Raw genomic sequence first — 20,841 nt, 5'->3', positions numbered from 1 at the left:
GAGTGCTGTGGTCCCAGGAGTCAGAAGCTCCAGCTTTGCCCTCCCAGCCGTTGTATCTACTTCTCTTTCCTCCTCCTCTGTCTTGAGAACCTAACCGGGAGACTGCGTGTTGCACGGGATGGGGACTGTGGGGCATGAGACGGATCATCTTTTGTAACACATGCTGGGGACCCGGCAGGTGCACAGCGAAGACTTAGGTTGCAGAAGGCCAGTGCCAGAAGGGAGACCAGAGATCTCAACCCATCTCCTCATTCTGCCGGCCAGGAATCCCAGCCAGCAAGGCCCAGGGCTGCTGAGTGAACTCACTAGCTAGCTAGTCACTGAGCAACAGAGTCTGGAGTCTGGGTGCCCTGATGCCCAGTCTTGGGCTCTTTCCCGTCCTCCATTCCTCACTCAGTTGACACAAAGGCGCTGGGGCCTGAAGGACACAGAACAGGTGGGGCCGTCCCTCTGCTTGAACAGCTCTGTGTAGGAAAGGAGATGAAGCAGACCACAGAAAGCCTCTGCACAATGTGAGGGTGGCCCAGAGAGAATGCCAGAGATCGGAGGAGGAGCAGGGCCAGTCCTGTGGCATTCCGGGGAAACGTCGCCTTGCAGGTGACATTCTGGTTGAGATTTTAAGGAAGCGGGAAGCCCCCTATGGGCGGGAGAGCATTGCAGGCCCAGGGAAGGCCACGCTTTTGGGGAGGGACACGCTTTCGGGGAGGGACACGCTTTCGGGGAAGGCCACGATTTCATGGAGATGGAGAAGCAGGAAGCGTGTTTATGGGGAGGTGGGAGCCTCTTTAGCTTGAAAGTGGGATGTGTGGGAGGCACCAGCATGAGAGGTGAGAGGCAGGGGATTCCCCAGAGGGAGAAGACACCGCAGCTCAAGCATTGCGCTGCCCGGGGACCCAGCAGAACAGACAGAAAGGAGTGTGCAGGAGCACCCTTCTAGGGGCATCCTGAGTCCAGGGGTTCCTCTACCCCCACCCCAGTCCTGGTTATGAGTCCTCCCAGGAAAGCAGGCAAAATGGAAGAGGGACAGAGGACACGGTGACATATTGCTAGCACACTGCTTCATCGGTCTACAGGCAGTGGACGCAAAGGAAGGGGGATTTAGGGTTCGTACTCCAGGCTAGGGGGGCCCTGGCTTCCTTCTAGCTTGGTCCCTGACTCACTTGGCCTTCAGATCAGCCACTTCCCATCTCTTAGGATATCAATTTTTCTGACTTGCTTTATCCTGATTGGTTAAGAAAGAGGCCTCCAAGCTCTTGAATGACAGTCTCTTCCCTTCGCATGCCTGACCCATCACAGATAAGAGCAAGGAGCCCTGAGAAGCCAAGCTCGTCCCTGGCACTGAGAATGGTCTGCAAGCAGCTGCTGCAGGCTGCCCTGTGCCCAAGCTCCCAGCTGCCAACTCTGGTGTTCTGCTTCCTAAAGTAGTCCTGGCCTGGGGTGGTCAGACCCTGAGGCTCAGTGACCTCTGCATGACCATGTGATCCCTGGCTTTGTGGGGGCTCAGGGCCCTTTCCTGTAGGGCCATCTGTCACATGGACATCCCCGTGCACCCTTCTTTTGTATGACTGAGAGAAGGGTTCAGTTTTTCCTTCTCTCAGGCAGGATGGGAGACTCTGCCTCACATGTCTCTAAAGCAGGAGAAAGACCAGCTTCCCGGGGGGGCCTCAATGGGAACAAAAGTCAGCCGCTTGCTCAGTGTCTGCGCCTGTCCCTCTTTCCCCAGATGGAAGGGAAGAGAGCGGAGAGGCACAGAACACAGGTGCAGCCGGGGGGTGAGGGAGAGCCTGGAGGCGCAGGATGGAAGATGGAGGTGGTGGTGAAACAGCTTTCCTCCTCCCTGGGGTCGGCAGCGATGCATCCACAGGCGCCTTTTTCCACTGAAACGTGAGCGTGGCCAGGGTGAGCGCTGCCCTCGCGGCCGAGGCGCCTCTGGTGTGTGCCTGTGTGTGCTGCTGCCGCTGTCATCACAGATGCACCCCAGCTGTCACTCCCCGCTCTGCTCTGGCTCGTCGCTCGCGCACACGCGCGCTCTCCTCCCTCGCCCCTTTCTTCCCTCTCTCCTCTCTCTCCCTCCATCCCTCTCTTTCCTTCTCAGTTTGTGACTGACCCAGCAGTCCCCTGCCTGCTGCAAGCATTCCACCTCCCGGTGCTGTGTGCTGCGTGCCAGCCCCTGCTCCCGCTGAGTGGAGACTCTGGCATCAGTGTCCACTGCGCTCTGCCTGCCGGTGGTGTCTGGATTTCTCTAGGAATCCCAGGAGGGTCTTACTGGAGGGTTGAGAGCCACCTGATTGAAGGCGTTTGCGGTCAGAGTAAAGACGGTGAGTGCCGATTGACTGGTAGGAAGGAATGGAGGGTTGGTGGGGACGGGGGGTGGTCCGGGCATGGGAAGTGGGGACCGGCCATCTCTGCCCTGCAGGAATAGCTGCAGTTGCTTCCCACCTGGGGGCAATTGCTGGGGCCAAGCAGCAGCTCGGGCTCAGGCACCTGAGCATCCCAAAGGTGCACGACACCGGGAACTCTGAGCCCGCAGCGCTGGGGACAAGAACTGTGGATTCTGCTGGGAAGTGGGGAGGAGGGCAGCGCTGGCGCCAGATGACAGTCCCGGGTGGCATAGAAACGGTCCCTGCAGCACGGGAGAAGCAGCCAAGAGCCTTGTGCTGTCGTTGTGCCCGGCTCTGCACAGACAGCCCCAAGAAACTCGGGGGTCATGGGAAGTGGGTGGGATGGCAGCCGGGTGCTGGGGACAGGGCCAGATCACAGGAAGGCTTGGGGTGGAGGGTGGCAGGGTGGAGGGCCTGGATGTCAGAGGCATGGGCACAGACCCAGGGCCCGGGCCTCCCCATAGCTTGCCTGCAGGTGGCTGTCCTTGGACAAGGGTGTGGAGGAACCCTCCCCCAGATGAGCATGGGTCCACTCGGCTGTGCACGAAGCTCCCTGGTGAGGGTGAGGCTGGGAGTGGGCAAGAGAGAGGAGTATCGCGGCCCTTCCCTGCTAGCCCAAGGGCAAGACAGGAGAATCAGGCCTGCGAGAACCTGCTGGGGTGTCCCGCGGTTGTACACCCAGCCATCCACCTGCAAATGGGTCAGGGAGCCTTAGTGGGGGCTGTGCACTGAGCTTGGGTGGGGGGTACACAGCGGGGCCAGGCCTGCCTGGCTTCTTGACCCAGTCAGGGGGCATAGACCCCCTGAGTAGAGCGGCACAGTCACTCCCAATCCCCCAGGCCCATTTGAACAGTGCTAGAGAGGGGAGCAGCCTGACCAGGAGTCGGAAGTTCATATTCCTGCACCTCCCCGCAGGTCCGGGGCTGTCTCTCCCCCACCCCCAAGCTGTCCACATTTCTGGGGGGTGTTGGCACCTGGCTGTCAGGGCTACTTGGGCAGTGCCTCTTTGTGACTCAGATGACACCCCTGCAGCTTAGATAACCGCCTCAGGTGGGGGCGGGGAGGGAGCCGAGCACGTGGAGCTGAGGCGGGGGAAGTCCAGCTGGTAGGGAAACCCGACAGCAGCTTCCGAGCTGCCAAGAAGAGCCCAGCTCTTCCCACCCCCACCTCCCCACCGGCAGAAAGAAAGTCTCAGCACTGCCAAAAGAGGGAGACCAGGAAAGCCAGGCCCGTGGGGAGGGGGAAGGAGAGAGGCCGCTTAAGTTGCCGATCTGGTGTCTTTGGGGTTTGACGGAAGCTTGTCTGGGCCCAGGAGGAGCAAATCCTGCTCCCATTTCCCAAGCACCAGAGCCCAGGGGCCACCTCTGGGCTGTTTGGGCCTCAGTGGGCAGTGCAGGAAGGAGGAGGGGACGGCGTGTATGTGATGGTTGGGGGTGTCTGGGAGCTCTGGGGGTGGGCAGAGGAGGAAGGAGCCAGCATAGAGGCCGTCTGACCCTCTGGTCTTCCTCCTTCCCCCCAGCCAGGCTTCCCCTGCGCCCTGCCTGGGGACACCACCCTGAGCCCAGCCCCAGGGCCCAGCGGACACCTGAGCCTCCCTCATGTCAGGGAGCAGCTCCCATGAGGAGTCACTCGGGGGGCTTCTCTGCTGTGCTTCCCAGAGGGTCTGTTTGAGATTGGGAATATCTGACAAGAAAACGGGGGTGCAGGAGGCTGGGGGTGAAGATGGGGCATGTGTTTTAAAATGAACCAGGAGGGCATATGGCCGTTCCAAGTACAAATATAGAGATTGTAAAAACCTGGTTCCTTGCTGCCTGGGCAGTGTGTGTGATGGGGGTGATGGGCAGGAAAGAGATCTAGCATGTGTCCTAGAGGGCCTGGGTGCCCAGACGGGCAGCAGCAAGGGAAACCCAGTCTAGACAGCAGTGGCAGCCTCCCCTGCGTCCCGGGCATGTGGAATCTCAGGCTGTCTTTGGCCCGGGGCTCTGGCTGCCCACTCTCTGGGCTCCCTCTCAGCCTTCCTGGGGTTGGCGGAAGGGCACTGCCCCTGCGGGCCCAGGGCGTGGGCCCAGTGCTGGCTCTGCCTCTCTCTGGCCCTCTGCAGAGTGAAGGGGGTGGCAGAGTAGGCTGCCAATGCCCCTTTTACCCCTGAGTCCTGTGACTCTTCCATGCTGAGGGGTGTGGAGGCCTTGTCTCGAGTCAGGGACCCTCGACCAAGGGGAGATGCCAGGGGAGTGGGTGCACCCTGGGGCTAGCATGATGGCCCAGGAACCAGGAATTCAGAGGCGGAGGCCCGATGGCCATTATCTGGCTGCATGTCTTGGATGCTTGATGTGGAGGGATAGACATGGGCAGAAGCCTGAGAGGAAGGGCGCGGACACCAGGTCTACGGTGAGTGTGCAGGAGGTTTCTAGCTAGAGTCTGAGACGAGATTAATTAACCTCCATCTCAGGAGAAATGGAAGGGGCAGGTGCATGGAGCGGTCCAGGCTCCTGCCGTCCCAACCTAGCTCTCTGCAGTGCGTGCGTGCAGGCTGTTCCATGCTCTGAGGGGCCGGGTGGGGCGCTAGCAGGGAGGTAGCTCCCACCCCCAGTCTCTAGGGGTGGCTGCAGCCCACTCAGCTCTGCACGTGGAACCCCCTGCTCCTACTGGGGCCTCTTGCTCCCCCATGGCCTCCTCAGCCTTGACTCCCCCACAGCAGAGCTCCAGCCTACTCCCCTCACCTCAGCACACAACCCCCAGCCAGAAAGGTTTCTAGAAAGCCCCCTCCACCCTCTCTAAGATCTTGGCCTCCCAGGACTTCAAGAAGGGAGGCTGGGAAGAGGAGAACCTGGCTTGCTTGCATCTCAGTCCAGCAAGTCACAAAGTCTGTTCCTTTATCAGGGCAGTGGGGACAAAGACAGCTGCCTTAGCTCCAGCGAGAGTGGATCAGGCAATGCCGTGGACGCTGCGGAGGACCCTTCCGAGGAAAGGCAGTGTCTTCCTTTCCTACCTCTGCCTTTCCTACACAAGTAGCCCCCACGTGTAAGCAGACGGACAACTGAGTTAGGAGCCAGAGAGCTCGGGCTCAGACCCATATGATTCCATTTGCCTAACTTTAGGCGAGTTAATTTCTGTTGCCTCAGTTTCCCCCATCTGCAAAATGATAGTAACAAGAACACTAACCCCAGAGAGTTGTTACAAGGATTAAGAAAACTACACAGGTTTGTGACTGTGGTAATTTTTTCTCCCCAGGTCCCAGTTAACTTCTCAGTGGGTCCTGGAGGCTCAGGGACAGGCCAGCATGGTCTCCTCGGCGGGCGGCTGTTTACCCTGCTGAGAGGTGCCCCGGCCTAGTAGTATAAAACTCGAATATGCATGAAAATCGCCTGGGGATCTTGTTAAAATGCTGATTCTGACTCAGTCATTCTGGGTGGGACCTGGGACTGCCTTCTTACAAGGCTCCCGAGCTAGACCAATGCTGCGGATCCATGGACTGCACTTTGAGTTGCAATGGGCTACACTCAAAGCCCGTGTTTCTGGCCCTCCAGAGTTCCTCATTTGACTGCTTTGAGCTTTTCAGCCCCATTCTCCCATCCTGGCTCTCTCCGGAAGGGAGGCCAGGGCTTCCGTGGAGGCCCAGCCCCTTATCTTTGGTCTCCCTGTCTCTAGGACTGGGTTAGGAGCAGGCTCAGCATCCAGAGTGGATGAGGCCATGGGACTTGGAGACAGGAGATCTCGCTGTCCGCCATGCTGCACCCTGGGTAGGGACTTCCCTCCCAGACTGTGAATTTATTTCAGCAGCTGTCAGCGCCTGCCACGGCAGCTGCTCTCCAAGCTTCCCAATGTAGGTCACCCCCTTTCCTTAAGGAGGCTCCACTCTTCTGGGGGTGGGAAGGGGCCCTTTGGATGGAGGTGTGTTGGTAGGCAGAGGCTCAGGAACTAGGGATTGCTGGCTGCAGCCCCACCTCTCCCTAGGAGTCCTTCTGTGACGACACACATGTATGACTGGTGTCCTCTGCGAGCTGCGCTGTTTTTCTCGCTCTTGGGAAGGTCCTGGTGTCCAGGAGGAAGCCCAAGGAACCCAGGAAAGCAGAATTTGCTGCTCAGAGAGCAAGGGGCATATCCGCATGGACCTGGGGGCCTTGTTTTCATCACATTTCTCTAGACAATACCAGGATCAACAGTGTCCTGCCACCTTGCAAGACAATACCTATGGGTCTGCATTGTGGGGACTTGCCTGACTTGTGCGGGTGACATCCCAGTCGAGGCTGGAGATGGGACGTCCAGACTTGCACAAGAGGCCACCTTCGCCAGCCTGTGTGCTGGTTAACCCCTGGGCTCACAGTGTGGGAGGCACTGAGGGACGGGAAAGGGTGGCGTGGGAGGCAAAAGAGGAGCCTACCCAGAGGAGGCAGAAGCCTTAGGTGGAAACTGGCCTGAGCTAGGGTGGGAGGGCTTCTCCACTATCTATCTGCCTGCAGCAAGCCAGAAGGAGTGGGAGCAGATGCCTGGATGGGGCATCTGGCCTCAATGTGGACCCTGAGCATAGGAAGGATCTCATGGGTTAGGGGCTGCCCTGCAGAGGTTCTCTCTAGACCTTAGCTCCAGGCTGCAGGTGGCTTACACATATGTCTGCTGGGGGCATTTGGGAACTTAGAGGCATCTCATTCGGTTGCCTGAGTGTTGGCATTTGAGAAGTGCTGGAGTGCTGCCAGCAAGGTGCGTGTGCATGTGTGCAGGCATGTGGGCCCATGTATGTTAGCACACGCCTCGCTGCACAGCTCTCTGTGGGTGTGTCTGCATCCCGTGCTGTGTACAGAGCTTCAAGCACATGTCTGGGAGGCCTGTGTGTGTGCCCTGCTCTGTGCACACATAAGTATCTCCCTGGAAGGGCCACTGACTGGTGACAGTCGCCAGGGAGTGACGGGCAGCCTGGCTCCAAAACCTGCAATCCAGTCCCTTATTTACCGTGTGACCTGGGGCAAGTGATCGTCATCTCTATGCCTTGGGTGGCCGTGGACGGTGAGCTCTGGACATGGGCATTCTTGATTGAGTAAGAGAGATTGTGCTGAAGGTCAGGGCTCGAGGGACAGACAGCGTGGACGCTGCCGTTTGAAGGCAGGTCTGCGAGGGCCATAGGTGTGGGGCAGAAATACACAGACTCCACAGGCCCGGGGTGCTCACATGTGAGGTTGGTGGGATCGGGAAAGGAAGCCGTCACACCGACCTGCTGCTGACAGCCCTCTCCCCCGGAGGGAGAAACTGCTGCTCCCTCATGCCTGTCTTGGGCTCAAGTCCAAGCTTGGAGCAGGAGCCTCTGCCTGGATTTCCACGGTGATGTGCACTGAGTGTGTCAACTCTCTTCCCTTCACTAGATAGATCCTCATAGAAATTCCACCAAGCAGGTATTGCGGTCACCATCTCTAGGCATAAAGAAGCTGAGGCCCAGAGGGTGTAAGCAGTTTGTTTAAAGAACTGGCCAGAGATTTGAACCCAGAGCCCCCATCCCTGCCAACTGGCACCAGGAGCCCACTGGGGCTTGGCCTTGAGACAGTGGTTAGAGAACCATGACATCGCCACCCTCAGGGGCTCCTCCACCCCTCATGCCAGGGACGTGGGTCCTCCTGAAGGCTGCATGGCAGGGGTGTCCCAGGCTGCCTGCAATCCCACATTTGTGCCCAGTCTTGTGACCCCTCTGCCAGCGCCTGCGGGGCCCTCGGCGGACTGGCACCCTTACTGTGTGGGGGAAGGGGAGGAAAGACAGCCAAGAGGGCAGCGCTCCGCCCCTCAGCAGGCTGCCCTTGCCGGGGTCAGAGCCGACTGTCCTGTTCTAACTGGGCACTGCTGTGGCTGCCTGAGGAGCACCCAAGGAGGGAGGGGCCGAGGGGAGCTGAGGGGAGAAGATGGGGGCAACAGGGTTTGCAGCAGGACCCTAATGCCCGAGTGGAAACCTGCACAAACAGGCAGAGATTCTGGGCTCAGCACTGACGCTTCCTGGCAACTCCATCTACCTCCGGGCCTGTCTTTTTCACTCTGATATTGTCTCCCGGGCTCCCAGAATTACATAGGCCCATAGGGGCAGGGAGAGGCAGGCTGCAACCAGGAATCACCCAGGGACAAATCTGGCAACCAAGGAAGGTCAGAGGCTGGGAGCCGCCTGGAGCAGTGGGCTGATGCAGGGAGCCCGTGGAGGGCGAAGGAGAGGGGTGCAGGCATCCTCCCTCCTTCCCCACCCGTCCCCGCCCCTGCCAGCTGCAGCAGGTAAACACATGCCAGTCCCGGTCCCCGTCTCTGATGGGCTGGCAGCCTGGGCCTCCCATCTGGAAGGAAGTGGAGACCCCAGCACACGTCCTGTGTCCCAGCTGGGAGACACGGGGGGCAGACCCTAGAAAGGGTAAGTGCCCCCTTGTCCCCTAGGAAGGAAGCCTGCTCCTGCACCCCGGCTGCCTCAGCGCCCCTGCTCTGAGATCTCACCTCTCCTCTGTGTCCCTGTCTCTTCCTAGCAGCTGCCGCAGCATGAACCCCTGAGCTGATGAGTCTTATTATAGCCCGGCTGGCGGAAGACAGAGTGCTGCTATTCACCTCTGCGTGGGCGGCGGTGCAGGGGGAAGCGGCAGGCCGTCCAGTGGCTCACACCCTACGCGACTGCAGCAGCCAAGGGCCTGGCCCCTGCCTCCCTGGGGCCATGGTGAGCTGTGGTGGGGCTGGAGAAACTGGGACCCAGGTGAGGGGAGCCTCCAGGGACAGGTGACAGCTGTGGCCTGTGACCTCACTCTGCTCACCTCGCAGAGACAACTCAGTTTCTCCACCCATAACTCAAGGAATGCCCAGATGGGAGACCAGGTTGTCATGAAAACATTTGAGTGATCAACAAGAAGGCTGAGGAGGCCGGGTGGGCACTCGGGTGCGCCCCCAGCCTTGCCGCACTGTGCAAGCCGAGGCCTGTTCCTCCCCCACCCCAGGGGGTTGAAGGCTCCCTGGCTCCTCTTCTTCCCCCACCCAGGGAATCATAACTGAGAGGAACAGGAGAGGGCATGAGGAGTGTAAAGAGACACCCGGGACCTCTCCCTAACCCCTGGGCTGGAACGGGGCCCCTGTGCCTGCCTGCGCTCAGTGCTCCTCCCTCCCTCAGGACTGACAGGCGGTGCACCCAGGGCCTCCTCTCTCCCCAGAGCGACAGGGCCCAGAGAGCCGTGGGCCTCACCATGCTGGCGCCGGGCAGCAGCCCTGAGCAGAGGGGCAGGCTTGCCCTGCAGTGGAGGCAGGTCTCCTGTGAGTACACCCCTGGCCCCGGAGGAGGGTGTGGGTGGGGTGGGGGTGCCGAGGTGACTTTAGGTAGCACCGTACGGGGCCGTAGCAACACTTAGGCTGCAGGGAGGCCTAGGCCAGATCTTCCTGGGATACCCGAGGCCATGTTCTGGGAAGCCAGGGTCATGCCTGGTGACAGCATCCCTACCAGTCAGAGTCACCGCTGAGTGCTGAGTGGTTAGACCTGGAGTTGGAGGCCTCGACAGTTGTTCTACCTCCCCCAGGTAAGTCTCTGTGACCTCCTGGGGTCCCCGATGAGAGAAGAGCTCTGCTGGAACGCAGGCCTGCTGAGTCTTAAACAGCCTCACTGGTGCCTAAGCTTGTCAGTCTGAGCTTGTCAGTCTGTGTTTCATAGACTGTGGCGAGCCCTTTTGCTCCCATGGGAACTGCCCCGTTGGCTGGCCTCGGCCAGGAGCTGGGTCAGCTTGGAGATATCTTTTATGCTCCTTATGTCTCCGCTTTCCCAAATCTCAGTAGAGGACCTAGTGGGCTCTTGGGAGGCGGTGCTGGAAGAGACTTTGGGGAGTGGGTCCAACCCCTCCTGCATATAGGCAGACTGAGCCCTCTATTTACCAAAAACGGGAGGAAGCGTGAATGAAGGCAACGCCTGGCAGCCGTCAGGGTGAAAGGAGCCCTGAGAATTCTCTTTATATGTGGCAAAGGGACAAGGTCAACAAGGGCTGGCCTGCCCAAGGCTACACGGTGGCAGGGAGGAAATGGTCCTGCGGGATGGGGACGGCATTCCGCCTGACTTCCCGCTGCGGCCAGCCCTGTGATCCGGGGCCCCACAACACAGGCAGCCTGAATTATTCACTGTGCGAGAGAGGCTGGCCCCCGAGTGACTCAGATCTCCTTTCAACCTCATTCTAGAATCACTCAACACCTCGCAATACGGGATTATGTTTTCTTGTCACTGGAGCTTTTCTGCCACCCTGGTCTCCAGGGCGGTTCGGAGGCAGGGAGTTGCTCTTCTGCCGCGGCTCTCGGCCTGCTGTCAGGCCCTTCCCTGGGAGGGGCGAGTGGCTTCTGGGGATGCAGATCCTTTGGAGAGGGAAGCTGAATGGATTGGATTTTTTTTTTTTTGTTTTTTTTCCTGGGGAAAGTCAAGTCTGAAGAATGCTGATTTTCAGATGGCTTGGTGTGGTGGTGTGGGGCTGGCTGACTGGTAGCAGATGGGCTCAGAGGGGTGAGAGGTGACGGGTGACATGAGGTAACCCAAGATGGCCAGAAAAAGGGTCTCCAGTGGCTTCCATGGCTGTGCCTGTGCTCACTTCTCACCAAGAACAGGGGGGCTCGCTGTTAGGCTGCAGAGAGGCCTAGGCCAGATCTAGCCACGTGTCAGCTCTCAGCTGTCATCGATCCTCCAGGCAGGGGAAGGGGAGAGTCTCATCCTCTTCCTTCAAGCTCCACCCTTTGGGACACCAGACACCCAGAGCCCTGTTGGACAAGACTTAAGGCTGTTCGCACCCAGCTCACGGCCCATTGGTCCACCCCGACCTGGGACAGCCAGGTCCCAGGTCTCAGGCCCCAGGTCTCAGGCCCCAGGTCTCAGGTCCCAGGTACCAGGTCTCAGGTCCCAGGCCCCAGGCCCCAGGTCTCAGGTCCCAGGTACCAGGTCTCAGGTCCCAGGCCCCAGGCCCCAGGTCTCAGGTCTCAGGCCCCAGGTCTCAGGTCCCAGGTACCAGGTCTCAGGTCCCAGGCCCCAGGTCTCAGGTCCCAGGTACCAGGTCTCAGGTCCCAGGCCCCAGGTCTCAGGTCTCAGGCCCCAGGTCTCAGGTCCCAGGTACCAGGTCTCAGGTCCCAGGCCCCAGGCCCCAGGTCTCAGGTCCCAGGTACCAGGTCTCAGGTCTCAGGCCCCAGGTCTCAGGTCCCAGGTACCAGGTCTCAGGTCCCAGGCCCCAGGCCCCAGGTCTCAGGTCTCAGGCCCCAGGTCTCAGGTCCCAGGTACCAGGTCTCAGGTCCCAGGCCCCAGGTCGGGGATGGACTGATGGGCTGTGAGCTGGGTCTGAACTTCTCCATTACTTCTCTGGCTGGGGTCTTTTCTCTAGTCTGTGTGGAACTGACCAAGTCAACTGGGCTGACTTGGTGGGACTGAACTATTTTGAGCTCTTCCCAGTTCCCTTTCACAACGAGCAGGCTTCCCTGCTACTCAGGAGGACACTTAGGGGTTTTTGAGGCTGCTGTTGGAAAGGGCTGCTCCACAACGGAAGGCACGGCTCTGATGTGATTGTTCCCTGAGGGTCACTTCTCCCAGCCCTACACACAGGACCCCATGCTCGCTACGCAGAAGAAGAGTCGGGCAAAAGATGGGACAGGGAAAGGAATTCTGTTAATCGGGCCATTGTGCAGGAATGCTGCCCTGTAGCCCCTAGGAACAGAGGCCCAGGCTGAGAGCCTGGATGGTGTTAGGGTGGGAGTCAATGTGGAAGGCGTCCTGGGCCCTGTGATTTGTCAATGTTGAAGTGGGTTTGTGCATCTTAGCCTGTCACTCCGACAGTGGGACCCTCGGTGCACAGCCTGGGCTCTAAACCCTCACGCCAAGTTGCTGGCGTCATCTTGGGTGTGGGGTTCATGGAGACCTAACAGCACGTGGGAAGCTGTGCAGGACAGGGCTGGGAGTGCTGTTTTGTGCTCTCGCCTTTCCACACGCAGCTTGTCTTCAGGGCAGCTCCAGAGTTGGGGTGGGCCACAGAGGGGAGGGGGCCAGCAGCCTGGCCATTTTCCACGGGAAAGAGAGACTTTGTCCGAGCAGTGACACTGGGAGAGGGCATGGGAGCAGGTTTCTCTGACAACCTTTTCTCCTGTATTGTGTCAACATCCATGGTGTCTGTAGGACCCAAGCTCCCAGGAGATGACTGTGGGAGGCCCTGCAAGTTCCCATCACTGTGCACCAGCATGGCTTGTCCTCTGGGCTCTGGCTGAGTCTGCAGGGTCATTCTCCACTCAAGTGATTGCTCTGCCAGATGTGTGGCAAGGCAGGGCGCCCTGCAGACACTGTGTGATGTCCATTACTATGGAAGTGGCTTTGGATTTGTTATCCTTTTATGTGGTTAATAAATGTTTATGCCTTGATTGCGGCTTGTGCCAAAGGAGATAAAGCCAAGAGCTTGTTATGATATGAGCTGGAAAGGAGGGAAGAGTAGCAGGAGGTAATGACCTGGCCTGTTGCTTTCTTTCCCCCGTCTGTCCCTCCCATCAAGGGATCACCTGCTGGGTCGCCCTGTATGCCGTGGAGGCCCTCCCCACCTGCCCTTTCTCCTGCAAGTGTGACAGCCGCAGCCTGGAGGTGGACTGCAGTGGCCTAGGCCTCACCACGGTGCCCCCAGATGTGCCCGCGGCCACCCGAACCCTGTTGCTCTTGAACAATAAGCTGAGTGCCCTGCCAAGCTGGGCTTTCGCCAACCTGTCCAGCCTGCAGCGGCTGGACCTGTCCAACAACTTCCTGGACCAGCTGCCCCACTCCATTTTCGGGGACCTGACGAATCTGACTGAGCTGCAGCTACGCAATAACAGCATCAGGACCCTGGACAGAGACCTGCTGCGGCACGCGCCGCTGCTCCGCCACCTGGACCTGTCCATCAACGGCCTGGCCCAGCTGCCCCCTGGCCTTTTTGACGGCCTCCTGGCTCTGCGTTCCCTCTCGCTTCGCTCCAACCGTCTGCAGAACCTGGACCGGCTGACATTTGAACCCCTAGCGAACCTGCAGCTGCTGCAAGTGGGAGATAACCCCTGGGAGTGTGACTGTAACCTGCGTGAGTTCAAACACTGGATGGAGTGGTTCTCCTACCGAGGTGAGCACAGCCGGCCCCGCTGGGGCCCCAGGGATCGGGACAATCACCTCTGGCCCCACACTTTCCTCCTGGTGGCTGGGTGCTGACTCAGAGAGCAGGCCAGGGCAAAGAAGGGGGCGACCCTGCCTCTGTGCCAGCTCGGCTAGAAAAGTCACAAGCCTCCCCTCAGATGAGCCATCACCCTTCCTGCCAGTGGGAGAGAGGCTGGTGCTGCTCCCTCCACCCCCACCCTCCCCTCCCTGCTCTGCATCCCCTCCCCAAGCTAGCTCCCCGCTTTCTCCTAGGAGGACTCGCAGAACTGGATCTCCCTTTCGTAGGTTACATAAGGGAAGTAAAGACACCTGGACTTTGTATTCCACCAGGTTTGCCTGTGGGCTTCCCCGGTGCGGTAGAAGGAGGGAGAAAAACAGCTCTTCTTCTGAAGAATACAGCCGTCTCTTAAACACCTACCCTTACATGACAGGGGAATAGAATGAATCCTCAGTAAAACCACAGCTTCCTTGTGGTGACAGTGCCAACTTCCTCTCCCAAGAAGTTTTGTCATCCAGACTTTAAGAAGTCAAATGAGTTAGGTTTCACTTTCTTCCCGTCCCCTTTTCTTCAATGTGGGAAAGTGCTGTAGTGACCTATGATATGGTCACACGAGATGGGAAAGGAGGGTGCGCAAGACAGTGGTGAGAAGGGCCGGATCTGCCTTTGTATTTCGGCTCTGCCACCTGCTAGCTGTGTGATCTTGAGAAAGCTGGTTGCCCTCTCGCTGTGGCACTGTAAAGTGGGAAGGAAACAATATCTATTTCGTAGGGTCATTGTGAGGATGAAATGCGGCAATGCACGACATGTGGCTTGAGAGGTGCCCAGCACAAAGTGAGTCCTCAATAAAACGTTCATTTATCTGTTCGCTTCCTGGTAAGAATCAAATACTAAGTGGACTTGAAATGCCATTTAGTGCCCAGCACAAAGTACATGCTCAATGAATGTCTGCTGAGCTGATGAATCAATATTTAAGCGGTGAAAATAATGCCAACGCTTTTTGTTAAAGTCTTACCACTTTCATTTCATCTCCAGCCACAATTTCAATTATTTCCATGAAATTCTCCTGTGTTAGTTAATTAAAAATGTTTTACATACTATAAAGTGCCACAAAATGTTAGTCACTGTGATACTTTCTCCCATTTTCGTGAGAGGGGAAATAATGATTACTATTTGTATAGTTTCCAGTTTACCAATGTCTTTTCATGTACATGATTTTAATCCTTACAGCAACTAATTGAGATAGACCTTCTTATTTTACAGCTAAGAAAAGTAAAACTCATAAGTAATTAAATAAATTAAATAATTTTCACAAGATGACACAGCCAGGATTCAACCTTGGGTCTTCTGAGCAGGGAAATGAGGCTGCACCCCTGTCAGCACCCAGCTCTGCATCCCCAGGCAGTACTGATACATGTTCCTGGGACGTGAGGTTTGCTGCAGGCCACCCAGGCGTCAGCCGCATAGGGGAACTACTAGGCCAGGTGTCTTTAGACCCTCCTCTGCTATGGTCGTCGGGAACTGAATTCCCAGCACAAAAAGGCATGCCATGAGAATGTGCACTTTTCAGACTTTTTCAATAGCAGAATTGCTTTCAACCTTGCATTTCTTAAAAACAAAATCTTGGAATATTTCCATTGGCATCCCAGGGAAAGATTGATGCCCACTGTATGAGAAGACTTGCGGCAGACGGGCTGCAGAGGGAGCTGCCAGTGACGGAGTGGCTGCAGCCCGCATCTCTTCAGCAGGGGGTCTAGTGCCTGCATCTAGATTTCGCTGGAAGCTGAAAGAGGGCCAGAATCCAACTTTCACTTTCTAGGGGACGTCTAGGCAGATTGTTGTCCTCAGCCACCCTCTCTCTCACCCCACCCCTGTCCTGCATCTGTGTCTCCCTATGTCTGAGCCAGGCTCCGCCATCATCATGAAGACGTGTTGGCGAGCCCGTGCGCCCACGTACCCACACCTCCTCATCAGCACCAGCCTCCTCTCCTTGGCCTCGTGTGCCTCCAGGATTCCCCCTCCCGTTGCCTTTGTACTCACAGGGCTGTGGTTGGGGCACTGATGGGGCCATTGGATTGCTCCTAAGGAGGAAAAGGAGAACATTCCTGCCAACTCTTTTCCTCCCTACACCAGAAAGGGAGCTGCCCATTCTTAGGCAACCAAAAGGTCTTGCATGGAGGGGCACTGGCAGAGGCGGGGGTTTTGACTTTTGTCCTTTGAGTGAGACGTAAGAACCCTAGAAGGATAAGATGCTGTGTTGAGAACAGTATCCTGGGCTCACAGACAGGTGATCAGCAGGCAGATTCAGGGGCAGACAGTGTGGCAGGGACACTCAGCTTTCTGCAATGACAGCCCTTTCTTGGGCACCTCCCCACGTTAGCACTGCCTTGCTCTGTGGGTCAGTTTGGCCCAGGAGAGGACAGGCTGGATGGAAGTGGCTGCGAGCTTCTCTATAAAATGGGAATAAAGACAATATCCATTTCACATGGCTCCTGTGAGGATGAAATGGCACGATATACGTAATTCACTGTGGACTTGGCTCAATCAATGCTGTTTTCCCTCCTCCGCTTCCTCTTCTATAGATGGCGATTCCAGGATTGACTACATTGCTGATAAAAACTACCTTCTGGGGCTTCCGTTTTGGGGAGCTGGGGATGGGGAGAGGGAGTGCAAGTTCTGGATGCCTGGTCAGACCCTCTTTTTCTCTCCTGCATGCAGGGGGGCGCTTGGACCAGCTCGCCTGCACCCTGCCCAAGGAGCTGAGGGGGAAGGACATGCGGATGGTCCCCATGGAGATGTTCAACTACTGCTCCCAGCTGGAGGACGAGAATAGCTCAGCTGGGCTGGATATTCCTGGGCCACCCTGCACCAAGGCCAGTCCAGAGCCTGCTAAACCCAAGTCCGGGGCTGAGCCAGAGCCGGAGCCCAGCACGGCCTGCCCACAGAAGCAGAGGCACCGGCCGGCGAGTGTGAGGCGAGCCATGGGCACGGTGATCATCGCAGGGGTCGTGTGCGGCATCGTCTGCATCATGATGGTGGTGGCCGCTGCCTATGGCTGCATCTACGCCTCCCTCATGGCCAAGTACCATCGGGAGCTCAAAAAGCGCCAGCCCCTGATGGGGGACCCCGAGGGCGAGCACGAGGACCAGAAGCAGATCTCTTCTGTGGCCTGAGCGCCCACTCCCACCCGGACAGGTAGGAAGGGCGGGGAGAGCACGCGGCATTGCTCTGCCACAGCCTCCACCTTGACCCAGCACTGGCCACTGCCTCCCCCAGTCCACTCTCCTCCCCGCCCTCCAGCAGACAAGCCACAGCGGGCTCTCTCCCTGCACTTTCGAGGCTCCCTGGAAGCCGCCATGCTGGGGGCTCCTGCGGATGCTCCTCTCGGAGCCAGTACATCTTTGGAACATCTGGGGGATCTCCCTAAGCTCTGGCCACGGCAAAGCAAGGAGGTGTGTGCAAGAGGAGGCTTCCGGACTGGGCATTCCCCTGTCGCCCTTCCTGCCCTGGGGTGGCCACAGCTGGTGACTCTTCCTACCTTGCTGGTACCACCTCACCTGCATTGAGGGGACAGGGAGGGAGGGATCTGAGGGATGAAGGTAGATTTCTGAGACTCTCTCCTAAGCCAGAAGGACGTTTTTAACACCCCTGCAGTGTGAAAGCTGGCCCAGCTCTACAACTGTTGGTACCAATGTGCAAACACACCAGCCCTGCCATCTGGACCCAGCACTCAGAAACACCACACACCCCTGGCCGACGCCATCATGCCTCTGGATCTGCTATAGGTCACACTGACCACATGCTCCTGGATTCGCTGATTCACTCACACACCCATTGCATCACCAGTGCAGTCACACGGATTGAAAGAATGCACACACACACACACACAGACATATTCTCACACTCACACGGTCACATGGAGACTGAGGCTATGAGCACTCGGACAGCAGAGACATGCTCTTCCCCGGGGGCCTCCCTGAGATCACAGAGCCTCTTGCTTGCTCACTGCAATCTTCTCAAGTCAACAGCGGGAAGGAACTCAACCAGTAACACCCGGATCCTTTGAGATCCTCTAAAGTGGGCCAAAGTGGTGCCACTGGAGGAGACTTCCTGTCACCATGGTAACCCTCTCACACCTCTCCTGCTGGGCTTTCCCGGGACACCCCCCAGGGGCCTGGAGCGGCTGCATGTGTGCATGGCGGCCTCCTGAGAACCCAGCCACACACCACTGGTGTTGCCTCGGTCCTGCCCACGCACATCACAGCACCATGCTCTGCGGGGCCCCTACTGATTCCTCCACAGCCTGCAGCCTGGCACCGTGACTCTGTGCCTCTCACCCTCCATCTTCAGTCCTCCTGGCCTGTGACTTCAGGGCTGGGACTTGGTGGTGCTTTGCCATTGGTGGCACCCTCTGGGGAGAGCAGGTGGCAGGCAGAGAACACGGTGGCTCCCCTGAGGCTCACTGCCTGCCAGCCTATCGCATCCAGAGCCCGGGAGCGGGAGGGGGTGGCCACACGCTGCCCAGAGGCTCCCAGGATGGGGCCTCTGTTCCGGGCTTTGTCTGCTCAGCGTGGCTCCCCAGAGCACTCCTTGCACCCAGGCGGGGCCAAACCAGAGAGTGGGTGGGGAACCTGTCTGGGACGGAGCCACCTGCCGCCAAGGCAGTGCAGGTTTCCCAGGTTACTTGTCCCCCTCCCCAGCTCCGTCCCTCCTCAGAGTGCGATGACGGTGGGTATCTAGGTGTCGTGCTCACAGGCTCAGGAGGCATCAGGCTCGTCTCTGGCTCTTGGATGGAATCTCGATGGGGGCTCAGGAAGAGGCCAGCCAGAACGCTGAAGCCAAGGGTCTGAGCAGAGGGAGTTGGCAGGCCTAGCTCCTGTGCCCTCCTCTGACCCTCCCTGCTCATGCGGCAGTGGGTGAGTGGGGTGGGCTGGGGGCCCGGAGGAGTGCCTTTGAGGAGGTCGGTCCTGGCAGGTGGACAGAGGACGCCTGGCATGGGCGACTTACTGGGACCCCAGGCCACCCCGGCTGCAGCCACAGTCTTCCTGCTTCTTTTGGTGTGCGGGCTGGTACCAGATCTGGGGATTTTCTAAAGGGACTGGGGGAGGGGAGGGCATTGTCAATGGTGGTATCTTTAGCCTGAGACAGAAGATTTTTAAAGGCAAAATTATATTTCTGGTTTGTTGTTTCAGAAGACCAATAAAGACTGTATTTTCCTACGTACTTCCTGGTTTCATTGGGAGGGAAGGGGACTTGGGTGCCAGGAGAGCTGCTTCCTGTCCCCCACCTCCCCAGGAGGCTGGAAAAAGCGCCAGTGGCCATGACCCTGATGCGTAGAGCTCTGATGACAGACGGTGCCTCCCGCCCAGGGCCAGGGCTGGGGCAACACTGGGAGAGGGCAGAGGCTGAGTCCTGGATCAGAGCGAGGCCCTGTGGCTGGGGGCAGTGAGCTCGTGACCTGGCAGACCCAGGATGGTACTTCCATCCCGACCTGACAGGCAGGTTCTTGAGCCTCAGGGCAGCTTAGCTGGGCGGCGCTGAGGTTGTGATGTGAAGGTGAGCTGGGGACCCCGCCGTGGCCATGCCCTGTGGGTGCTGCTCATCCACCCAGCCTTGACATGAATTGGCCCTGGCAGCCAGGACAGATGGGCTTGTGTGGCGAGAAGGCACTGTTTGCCCAGAGGATGCCGCCGCACAGTGGGAGGGGAGGGCAGTTGGAGGGGCCTCTGATGACTGGGTTCTTTCAGCCTCACTGGCTGCTGGCAGGGCTGCTGGTGGGGAGGGGGAGCCCGTCCAGGGCTTACTCGGGCGCCAGCAAACCACACTCTGGGCCTGCAGAGTGAACCACGGGGCTCAGCAGGTGGGCCCCAGAATTATGGACTGGAGGGCTGGGGAACGAGGCACCGAGTAGAGGGGATGAGGAAGAGCATCAGACCTCTGGGGTTATGAGTACACGGCGAGCCCTAGTGAAGAGTGGGCTCAACGCTCGGCCCGAGAACTCCCTCCTCGGCTATATGGTTCATTAGTCTTCAGAGGCCAAGGCGGAATTTCCTGCTTCCCAGGATCTTCCTTTGGATAACAACCCAGCAAGCCAGGAGCAAACCCTGGAGTGAAGTGAACCGTCGGGGTCCCCCGGGAGTTCAGCTCCACTCCACGGCAGAGCCGGGGTGTCCGCCTTCCCCACGCGGTGATAACATGTTGCTCTCCTACAGCCCTAATAATCAGAGCAGGGCCCAAGACAAGCCTTCCCGAGCCCCACTGCAGAAGCAAGAACAGGGCCCCTCCCAGGCCTGGCACAGGTCTCCGTCATGCATATGTGTGTAATTCAAATGTCATGGTTCCCAGACAGAAGCCCTCAAAGGTCTGAAGGCTGGGCCGGTACTGAGGCCGACCTCTCAGGAGAGGAGAGCTCTTGCAGCCCTGGCCGGCAGGAAGGACCTCTGTGCAGGGGCTTCTGTACATTGCAAGTCATTCTGGAAGAACGCCCGTCTGCCGGACAAACCCTTGCCCATTACAGCCCCTCCGTCCTGGAGCTTGACCTCATTCCTTGCCTAGGGCCTGGAGGACATGGAGAATTGAAAACAGATCCTGATCCAAAAGTTAGATCTCTGGAAATTTTGCAGTAGCTGTCTATAAACCACCTGCTTAGGGATGAACACGATCTCTACCGGTCTGCTGCCCTTCTGTGTGAGCCGGTGGCGTGAGACATGGCAGTGACGTGCAGCCCGCCGCTGCCCCCGTGGCTGGGCTGAGTGCCTGTCTCCTAACTTCCCCTCGAGCTCGGCGCACAATCGTCACTATACAGCCCCCACCACAGACACCACACTCAGCAGGCCTGGCACTCACACACTCACAGTGCCAGCCGTTTCCAGGGACAGCAAACGAACCACCCACCCCTCCTTCAGCGACAGGCTCCAGCTGGCCCCAGGATCAGGGAGGCTGAGCCACAGGCCAGAGAGAGGAAGTGACAGAAAGAGACCAAAAGAAAAATTGTAATTGAAGTATCAGGTCTCCAGCACCCCATTTCTTTTCCTCTGGCATTCATGCACCCCAGAGTATAAGAGCGATTGTCTGCAGTGTGTTAAACTGGAGGCACTGGGACACTGTTTCTATGGCAACCCCTCTCGGCTCTTATTCAGCTCTGAGTTAAAAATGCTATCAAATAATTGGAGAGTGCAGGAAAGCACAGCCAGCAGCCTGACCTCCTGTCCACTGTCTTTCCTAGACCTCCAGGTGTACAGGAGCTGAGAAGGGCCCCATCACGTGGGAGCAGCACAGGCCCTGGCTTGGCTGGGAGCACAGAACAGTCTGAAGGGAGACGATTTCAGGGTCAAAGTTTGGCCTGGAAATCG

General features: G+C 58.2%; 2 protein-coding genes across 2 annotated transcripts in view; one reads left to right on the top strand and one right to left on the bottom strand.

Moving 5' to 3' along the window:
* Nucleotides 1-20,841, bottom strand: part of LOC105484118 (calcium voltage-gated channel auxiliary subunit alpha2delta 4) — a 133,567-nt gene that overhangs the window by 25,783 nt on the left and 86,943 nt on the right. The gene's annotated exons all lie outside the window — the stretch shown is intronic.
* Nucleotides 1,610-18,714, top strand: LOC105484117 (leucine rich repeats and transmembrane domains 2). The gene is made up of 5 exons (XM_011745426.3): nucleotides 1,610-2,318; nucleotides 8,867-9,048; nucleotides 9,533-9,632; nucleotides 12,869-13,459; nucleotides 16,208-18,714. The coding sequence occupies exons 2-5, from the start codon at nucleotides 8,893-8,895 to the stop codon at nucleotides 16,660-16,662; spliced, it is 1,302 nt and encodes a 433-aa protein (XP_011743728.1). The 5' UTR covers nucleotides 1,610-2,318; nucleotides 8,867-8,892; the 3' UTR covers nucleotides 16,663-18,714.

Source organism: Macaca nemestrina, chromosome 10, assembly GCF_043159975.1.
Source record: "Macaca nemestrina isolate mMacNem1 chromosome 10, mMacNem.hap1, whole genome shotgun sequence".
Taxonomy (NCBI): domain Eukaryota; kingdom Metazoa; phylum Chordata; class Mammalia; order Primates; family Cercopithecidae; genus Macaca; species Macaca nemestrina.
Note: the sequence above shows the minus strand (reverse complement) of the source record. Positions and strands in the feature narration are given on the sequence as shown.